Here is a 10,420-nt window from a genome sequence, read left to right on the forward strand (position 1 = left end):
TGTAGCACACCAACATGGCACAAGTATACATATGTAACAAACCTGCACGTTATGCACATGTACCCTAGAACTTAAAGTATAATAAAAAAAAAATAAACATAATGGAGAAATAAAGACTTTCCCAGAGAAAGAAAAGCTGAGGGATTTCATCAACACCGGACCTGTCCTGCAAGAAATGCACAAGGGAATTATTTTATTAGAAAGCAAAGGATGCTAATGAGCATTAATAAATCATTTGAAGGTACAAAACTCACTGGTAAGAGTACCTACAAAGAAAAACACAGAATATTATAACACTTTAACTGGGGCGCATAAAAATACTCTTATTCTAAGCAGAAAGACTAGATGATGAACCAATCAAAATAATAACTACAACTTTTCACGACATAGTACAATATATATAAGTAGAAAAAACAAAAAATTGAAAAGCAGGGGGAGGAATTAAAAACAGAATTTTTATTAGTCTTCTTGCTTGTTTGTGCAGTGTTAAATTGTTATCAGCTTAAAATAATGGACTCTAAGATAGTATTTGCCAGTCTCATGCTAACCTCAAATCTAAAAACATATAACAGATACACAGAAGATAAAAAGCAAGAAATTAAATCACATCACTAGAGGAAAATCACCTTTACTAAAATGAAGATGAAGGAAAGAGGAAAATGAAGGAAATGGGAAGGGAAGGAAAGGAAAGAGAAGAAGGGGGAAAGGAAAGGAAGAAGAAAGGCAAATAACAAAATGGCAGGAGAAAGTTATTATTTATCAATAATAACATGGAATGTAAATCAACTAAACACTCCAATCAAAAATCAAAGAGTAGCTGAATGAATTTTAAAAACAAAAGAAATTAATGATCTGTTGCCTACAATAAATACACTTCACCTATAAAGACATACACAGACTGAAAATAAATAGATGGAAAAGGATCCTTTGCCAATGGAAACTAAACAAAGAGCAGGAGTAGCTAGACTTATATCGGACAAAACACATTTCAAGACAAAAACTATAAGAGACAAAGAAGATAATTATATAACAATAAAAGGCTCATTTCAGCAAGAGTAAATAACAATTGTAAATATATATGCACCCAACACTGGAGCACCCAGATATATAAAGCAAATACTATTAGAGCTAAAGAGAGAGAGAGACCCAATACAATAACAGCTGGAGACTTTAACACCCCACGTTTAGCACTCAGTAGACCTTCCAGACAGAAAATCAATACAATCAATAAAGAAACATCAAACTTAATCTGCACTATAGATCAAATGGATCTAATAGATATTTACAGAACATTTCATCCAATAGCTGAATAATACACATTCTTTTCTTCAGAACATGACTTGTTCTCAGGCATAGACAGACCATATATCAGGTCACAAAAGAAATCTTCAAGCAGTCAAAAAAATTAAATAATATCAAGCATCTTCTCTGACCACAATGGAATAAAACAAGAAAGCAATAACAAAAGGAATTTTGGAAACTATTACAAATACATGGAAATTAAACAATATGCACCTGAACTAGCAGTGGGTCAATGAGATTAAGAAAGAAATTTTAAAATTTCTTGAAACAAATGATAATGGAAATGCAACATACCAAAATCTATAGGATAGAGCAAAACAGTACTAAAAGGTATGTTTATAGCTCTATGCACTTATATCAAAAAAGAAGAAAAACATTTCTATATGGTAACAGTGAACAATCTGAATGAAAATCAAGAAAGTAATCCCATTTACAATAACTATAAATAAAATAAAATGTCTAGGAATAAATTCAATCAAATAAGTGACAGATCTCTACAATGAAAACTATGAAACATTGATGCAAGAAATTGAGAACACCAAAAATGAAAAAATATTCCATGTTAATGGATTAGAAGAACCAATATTGTTGAAATAGTCATACTACCCAAAGCAATCTACAAATTCAATGCAATCTCTATCAAAATACCAGTGACATTCCTCACAGAAACAGGAAAAAAAAATCCTAAAATTTATATGAAACCAAAAAAGACCCACAATAGCTAAAGCTATCCTGAGCAAAAAGAACAAAACTAGAGAAATCACATTACCTGATTTCAAATTATACTACAGAGGAATACTAACCAAAATGATATGGTACAGAAACATAGACCAGTGGAACAGAATAGAGAACCCAGAAATAAATCCATTCACCTACAGTAAACTCATTTTTGACAAAGGTGTCCAGAACATACACTGGGGAAAGAACAGTCTCTTCAGTAAGTGATGCTGAGAAAATGGGATATTCATATGCATGATAATGAAACTAGGCCCCTCTCTCTCTTACCATATACAAAAATCAAATCAAAATGGATTAGAGACTTAAATCTAAGACCTCAAACTATGAATCTACTACAAGAAAACATTGGAGAAACCCTCCAGGACATTGGACTGGACAAAGATTTCTTGAGTAATACCCCACAAGCACACAAAACCAAACCAAACACGGACAAATGGGATCACATCAAGTTAAGAGGCTTCTGCATAGCAAAGAAAGCAGTCAACAAAGTGAAGAGACAACCCACAGAATGGGAGAAAATATTTGCAAACTACCCATCTGACAAGGGATAATACCCATCTGGATAATATCCAGAACATATAAGGAGCTCAAACAACTCTACAGGAAAAAATCTAATAATCCGATTAAAGGTGGGCAAAAGATCTGAATAGACATTTCTCAAATGAAGACATACAAATGGCAAACAGGTATATGAAAAGGAGTTCAACATCAATGAGCATCAGAGAATTGCAAATCAAAACTACAATGAGATATCATCTCATCCCATTTAAAATGGCTTTTATCCAAAAGGTAGGCAATAACAAATGCTGGTGAAGATGTGGAGAAAAAGGGATCCTTGTACACTGTTGGTGGGAGTGTAAATTAGTACAACCACTATGTGGAACAGTTTGGAGTTTCCTCAAAAAACTAAAAATAGAGCTATCATATGATCCAGCAATCCTACTCCTAGGTATATACCCAAAAGAAAGGAAATCAGTACGTCGAAGAGATATTTGCATGCCCATATTTATTGCAGCACTATTCTCAATAGCTAAGATTTGGAAGCAACCTAAGTGTTTATCTACAGATGAATGGATAAAGGAAATGTGGTACATATACACAATGGAGTACTATTCAGCCATAAAAAAGAATGAGATTCAGTCATATGCAACAATATGGATTGAACTGGAGGTCATTATATTAAGTGAAATAAGCCAGGTGGAGAAAGACAAACACTGCATGTTCCCACTTATTTGTGGAAGCTAAAAGTTAATGCAAATTTAAACCACTACAAAACAATTGGAATAGCTAAAATTTAAGAAGTGGATAGTAACAAATTCTAGTTCAGATACGAAGGAACTCAAAGTTTCATATGCTGCTGACAGGAGTGTAAAAAGATATGACCATTTTGGAAAATATTTTGGCAATTTCTTATAGACATACATGTATCATATGACCTAGCAGTTGTACTTGTACAAATTAAGAATAATGGACCAATAGTTTAACAACTTAAATGTCCATTAGCAGGTGAATGTTTAAAACAGATTATAGTATATGTATACAATTAAATATTACTTAAAGTTAAAAGGGAGAAACTATTGTGATATGAAATAAATGGATGAATCTCAAAAACACTATATTGAAAGGAAAAAGCCAGACACAAACAATATGTGCTGTCTCCTTTCATTTATATGACTTTCTAGACCAGGCAAAGGTAACAGAATCACAAATTGTCTGGAGACAAGTGGAGGTAGAAATGACTGCAAATATGAATAACCTTTTGGGGATTATGAAAAAATATATTTTAATTATACCAAAGGTTATATACATTTGTTGAAACTCATCAACCTGTACACTTAAAAAATACACCCACTTAAAATGGGTGCATTTTACTGTATGTGGATTATACCCCAATAAAATTGATTTTTTTAAAAAAATCAAGAATCAGGTGTGGTAGCTCATGCCTGCAATCCCAGCACTTCGGAATGCCTGAGGCAGGTGGATTACCTGAGATCAGGAGTTTGAGACCAGCCTGACCAATATGATGAAACTCTGTCTCTACTGAAAATACAAAATTAGCCAGGCATGGTGGCAGATGCCTGTAATCCCAGCTACCTGGCAGGCTGAGGCAGGAGAATCGCTTGAACCCGGAAGGCAGAGATTGAAGTGAGCCAAGATCGCACCATTGCACTCCAGCATGGGCAACAAGAGCGAAACTCCATCTCAAAAAATAAATTAATGAAAATAAAATAAAAAATAAAGAAATGACTTGTTCTTACTAAATTTTTAAACATAATACAAAAACATAGTAATTAAAATAATGTGATATGGTACAAGTAATCCAGACCTATGGATGGAACAAATCCTAATAAATTTTTGTCTGCCTTGTAACCAAGGAAATTTATAACATTTGCAGTACTGCTACAAATATTGAATTATATAAAAGCATTAAACCCTAGGCCTTTTGAATTCATTATATTTTCAGAGTTTCCCTATCAAGTGAATAATCAAAATATCTAGTGTTCATATTACAATATTGATACAGATTCCTGTACTAACTACTGATTCCATTGTAAAGTAAAACCCTAAAGGACACATTGGGCTGCTTAATCAAACTTCATTAAGACATCTGTAAAATGTCCAAAGATTAAGCAGAGATTTGTAAAGAACCCTATGTAGTCTGAAACTCAAAAGTTTATTCTAGACCCTCCTCTTTCCCATTACCAATGATTTTGTGCAGTACATTTTAAACCTGTTCAAAATTCTTCAACCTACAAAACCTAGACAGTATTTTCTTGTATGTATTTCAACCCAACTTCACTTACTGTCAACATTCTGCATGGTACTCATTTGAGATACATGACATTTATGAAAAAGATAAACTAAAAATAAATTCATTAATCAATTTTCCTAGTTATCATACTTACAGCTTCAGTACCACAATCACAGATTTCACTTCCCTCCAATCTGCCATTGCCACAGACTGGTTTTGGAGATTTTTTTTGCATTTGTGGCTTATTCTGAAGACATTTGGCACCCACATTTGAAATGAAATTTTGAAAGCTCCTCAAACTGCAACTGCTAAAAGTCTTCACACCATTGGATTGCCTAAAGATGAATCCATATAATGTCATTGGCAATATACTTCTGAAAACACATTTCTATATGATATAAATTAATTTCAAAATGTTAAATTCAATTGACTATTACAAATGTTTATAATAAGTGCTTAGAGGCCAAAATCATAGTTGAGGATGTCATGTGATTTTATTCACTGGAATACATGTTCTTATTAAAACAAAGCTAAGTACAGTTCAACAGCAAAACACACACACACAGTAATCCAATTTTAAAATAGGCAAAGGATTTGAACAGATACTATTCCAAATAAAAATCAGCACCCAGATTAGGACAGACATCACTTCAAATAAAAATTAACACCCAATTAACAACAAAATTTGATTAAACAAATGATAATGTGCTTAGTCCTGAACTTCTTCAAATAGCTCAGAAAAAAATTGTATATTTATCAAAATTATATATTATTATGCCCATATACCAATAATAAAGAGAATTCATTGAACAGTTCCATAGGAAGTCCATTTTTACTTTATTTGTATGTAGTAAACATCTGTAATGCAAGGAAGAAACTGAGATTTGTTGAGTACCTGTTATGTGCCAGATTTCATTACAGATTTGTCTGTGCACATTGCCTTGAAAGTGAGGATTTAAGATATGAGATGTGGAAGAGGAGGCAGAGCAAGATCATGGAATAGAATCCTCCAGTGATCATCCCTCTGTAGGAACACTGAAGTGAACAATTATCCTGCAAGAAAACACCTTCACAAGAGCTAAAAGAATGAAGTAAAAGATCACAGTAACTGGTTGGCATAATAACAAGAAAAGACACATCGAAGAGGGTAGGAATGGCAGTTTTGCATTGCCCACACCATCCCTTCCCCAATCTGAAGCAGTGCACATAGAGAGTGAATTTGTCTTTTAGGAGAGGGAGAAAGAAGTGTGCGTGGGACTTTGCCTGAGAAACATGTACCAGCCCCACTACCATAAAACAAAGCAACAGCTGAACCCCGTGGTCCATGATTCCAGCTGGTGCCCACAGACTTCTAGACCTGCCCCAGCTCAGAAGGCAATTTGTCACCCCAGCAGGATGGAGCCAAGCCTTGGCCAGCTTCACCGCTGGCTGACGAAAGAAGCTTTAGGCCATGAATAAATATCAGCAGCAATCAGGTAATGGTGACTGTGGGTGTTAGGTTAGCAAACCCTAACCATTACTGTGCTGATCTATGAGACCATGGGATTCAGGTGTGAGCCAGTAAGCTGCCAGTTGCAGTGGCCATGAAAGTGCACGCACACCTCTCCTGCAACTCCAGACAGTGCAGTGTAGAGAGCGACTCCTTCTGCTAGGGGAAGAAAAAGGAAGTGAGCAAGAGACTTTGGGTTTGGAAACCCACAGGACTGTCTCTGATATTCCCCAAGTCCATCGGGGTTGGATACATAGGAATCTTCAAGAGAGCCACAGCATAACTGAGCTTAAGGTGCTATCTAGTGCTGAAATGGCAGCAGTGACCACAGTCTTAACTCATCAGCCAGTACTCTTCGAATTTCCATAAAGTCCTCTGAAGAAGGACCAGTACAAACAAGGCCAGACTGTGAAGACTAGAAAAAATACTTAATTCTTTAATGCCCAGATATATCCATAAGCATTAACAACATTCAGGAAAATATGATCCCATCAAGTATAATAAATAAGGCACCAGTAACCAAACCTGGAGAAAGATGTGTGAACTCTTACACAGAAAATGCAAAATAGATGTTTTGAGGAAGCTCAAATAACATCAAGAAAACACAGAGAAACAATTCAGAAAATTATCAGAGATACTTAACAAAGACATTGAAATAATTTCAAAAATCAAGCAGAATTCCTGGAGCAATAATAGATAAACTGAAAAATGTATTAGAGGGTCTGAAAAGCAGAAGTGATCAAACAAAAGGAAGAATTCATGAGCTCAAACACAGGCTATTTGAAAATACATCAAGAAGAAAAAAGAAAAAAGGAATTTAAAAGAACAAAGAACACTTATTGGATCAATGAGATAGCATCAAAAAGAAAATGTAAGAGTCATTGACCGTCAAAGGGAGTAGAGGAAGAGAAAGGGGGTAGAAAGGTTATTCAAATAAAAATAATGGAAAATTGTCCAAACCTAAATATAAATATCCAGTTATAAGAAGGTCAAAGATCACCAAGAAGAGTCAACCCAAATAAAACTACCTCAAGGCATAAATATAATAATCAAACTCTCATAGGTCAAGGACAAGAGAGACTCCTAAAAGCAGTAAGAGAAAAGCAGCAAATAACATATGAAGGAGTGTCAATACATCTGGCGGCAGAATTCTCTATGGAAACCTTAAAGACCAGGAAGGAGTGGAATGACATATTCCAAGTCCTGAAGGAAAAAACTTTCAACCAAGAATACTGTACCCAGGAAAACTATCCTTAAAAATGAAGGAGTGATTCAAAACTCTTAGACCAACAAAAGTGGAGGGAATTCATCACCACCAAAGCATAAGAAATGCTGGCCGGGCGTGGTGGCTCAAGCCTGTAATCCCAGCACTTTGCGAGGCCGAGACGGGCGGATCACAAGGTCAGGAGATCAAGACCATCCTGGCTAACACGGTGAAACCTCGTCTCTACTAAAAAATACAAAAAACTAGCTGGGCAAGGTGGCGGGCGCCTGTAGTCCCAGCTACTCAGGAGGCTGAGGCAGGAGAATGGCATGAACCCGGGAGGCAGAGCTTGCAGTGAGCTGAGATCCGGCCACTGCACTCCAGCCTGGGCGACAGAGCGAGACTCCATTTCAAAAAAATAAAATAAAATAAAATAAAAAATAAATCAGAATATCACAGAGATATCTGCACTCCCATGTTTATTGCAGCACTATTCACTATAGCCAATACATGAAATTAATCTAAATGCCCATCTACAGATAAACTGATTTTTAGAATGTGGTATATATGTAAATGGAATATTATTCCACCATAAAAAGGAATGGAATCCTATCATTTCTGACAACATAAATGGAGCAGGAGGACATTATGTTAAGTGAAATAAGCCAAACCGCAGAGACAAACTCACTCATGTGTGAAATTTTTAAAAAGTTGATTTCATAGAAATAGAGAGTAGAATAGTGGTTACCAGAGGCTGGTGAGGGGAAGAGAGAGAGGAAGACTGGGAGAGGTTGGTTAATGTGTACAAAGTTAGCTAAACAGGAAGAGTAAGTGCGGGTATTTTATTACACAGTAAGGTGACTATATCAAATGACAATGTAGTGCATATTTCAAGATAGCTAGAAGAGCAGATTTTGAATGTTATTGCCACACTGAAATGATAAATGTTTAAAGTGATGGATATGGGAATTACCCTAATTTCATCATTATACAATATATGCAAATGTTGGAACATTACACTCTGCCCCCATATACACGTAAAAATTTTGGTCAATTATAAATTTTTTAAATGTATGAATAAGGAAGACACAAGTTGTCACTTTTAAAAACTATATATAAATTAAATTATCAAAATGATATATCAGGAATAGGAGGGGGCTTCAAAATGGCTGACTAAGGGAGACTGGCACTTTTCTCATGCACAAAAAAGACCAAAAGAACAAGTAGATAACCAGACATTAAATAGAGGTTCTAAGAGAGAACACTGGAATTCATTGGAAAAGTGACAAAAAAACTTCTGAGGCATAGAAAGACAGAGGAGCAAAGAAGCCAGCCTGGCCATAATAAGCTCAAATCCAGAAGCAACTCCTCATCGCAAGAGAAGGTAAACAAGATCCCCAGCCACCCACATTCCCATTGTGGACGGCTGCAGTCCTAGTGATGGGACAGTCCCTCAGCCCACAAAGGCTCTGAGATTAGTGTAGGCAGGTCTTCAAGTCCACAAGTTGGTATTGTTTCACAGAAGGTGTTTGTGCTGGGTCCCAAACACTCCCATCCCCCGCCCACCAAGACACAAGCTGACACAGCACTACACCATCTTGAGAGCCCAGCCCCACCAAACCACCTGATTCAGGTTCAATCCTGAACTGAATCCCAACAGTTCCAGCATCTCCACATCCCTATCGTCCCACTGACATACCTCCACATCCACCCAGAGGGCTGCAGTGTCACAAAACAGGATTGACCCAGGAATGTAGTTGTGTCTCCAGCACTCCAGCTGATTCTGCATCTATAGCCCAGGAAATGAGTGGTGCAGTACACCAAAAAGGCTACCTCAAGGATGAAGGGAATCAAACAAATTCTACCCAGAGCTTGAAAGTTTCCTGCCCAGGGCTGCTGCAACTGACGGCAAGCTAGAACCCTCCAATGTCAAGGTCACTGTGTATCTGCATCTACCTTCAGAGGGACTTAGGACTGTCCTGATAACATGCTGTCCTGGGGCCTGAGGATAAGCTTGCCCCACCTGCTGACTTCAGTGCCCAAGCACACCATCTGGAGACCTGAGAACAGGTCCATTCTACCAACTGCCACCACTGCTGGCACCTGAGCATGTCACCTGGATGCCAGAAGAACAATCCACTCAAACCACCATCACCGGTGCCTTTGTATGGCACCTGGAGGCTCCATCAAGCACTGCCTACTGCCACCACCACTGGTGCTGAAGGACCAATAAACCTGGCATCCTTGTCCTCAGCAGAACCTCACCACAGCATCCACTAACAACCAAAGACCAAGCTACTGGGGAACTCATAAACACCACTGATGCTGCTAACAGACAAAGAAATCCTAAGGAGACTACAATACTGTGCTCACCAAGAAATAAGGCCAAAAAATCCTACTCAACCAATACTATAAATACATCTATAGGGAAAAGTATTTCCCCATTAAAGTCAATTCATAAAATTGTAAGAAGCAACTGATACACCAGATGTGCCGATATTAATGTAAAGACACAAAAAAGCATGAAAAAAGAAAGAAAAAATATACCTCTAAAGGAATACAAAAATTATGCAGTAACAGAGCCAAAACAAAAAGAAATGTATGAAATGTCTGAAAAATAATTCAAAATAATGATAATAAAGAAACTTAGTGAGATAAAACAGAACACAGATAAATAATACAAAGAAATCAGGAAAACAATTCATAATTTCAATGAGAAATTTAACAAAGAGATAGATATCATAAGAAAGAACCAAACAGAGATCTTGAAATTGATTATTTCAATAAATAAAATTAAAAATACAAAAGAGCTCGGGGGCGGAGCAAGATGGCCGAATAGGAACAGCTGCAGTCTGCAACTCCCAGCGCGAAGGACACAGAAGACCGGTGATTTCTGCATTTTGAACTGAGGTACTGGGGTCATCTCACTAGTGAG

At 36.7% G+C, this 10,420-nt stretch overlaps 1 protein-coding gene across 1 annotated transcript in view; it reads right to left on the reverse strand.

Annotated features, from left to right (window-relative positions):
• ADAM32 (ADAM metallopeptidase domain 32) overlaps positions 1-10,420 on the reverse strand; it is a 152,229-nt gene that overhangs the window by 48,414 nt on the left and 93,395 nt on the right. The window contains exon 12 of the mRNA XM_011960750.1: positions 4,947-5,127. Within this exon, the coding sequence (XP_011816140.1) occupies positions 4,947-5,127 (181 nt within the window). The remainder of the gene's footprint in view (positions 1-4,946; positions 5,128-10,420) is intronic.

This window comes from Colobus angolensis, unplaced genomic scaffold, assembly GCF_000951035.1.
Source record: "Colobus angolensis palliatus isolate OR3802 unplaced genomic scaffold, Cang.pa_1.0 Scaffold52, whole genome shotgun sequence".
Classification (NCBI taxonomy): Eukaryota; Metazoa; Chordata; class Mammalia; order Primates; family Cercopithecidae; genus Colobus; species Colobus angolensis.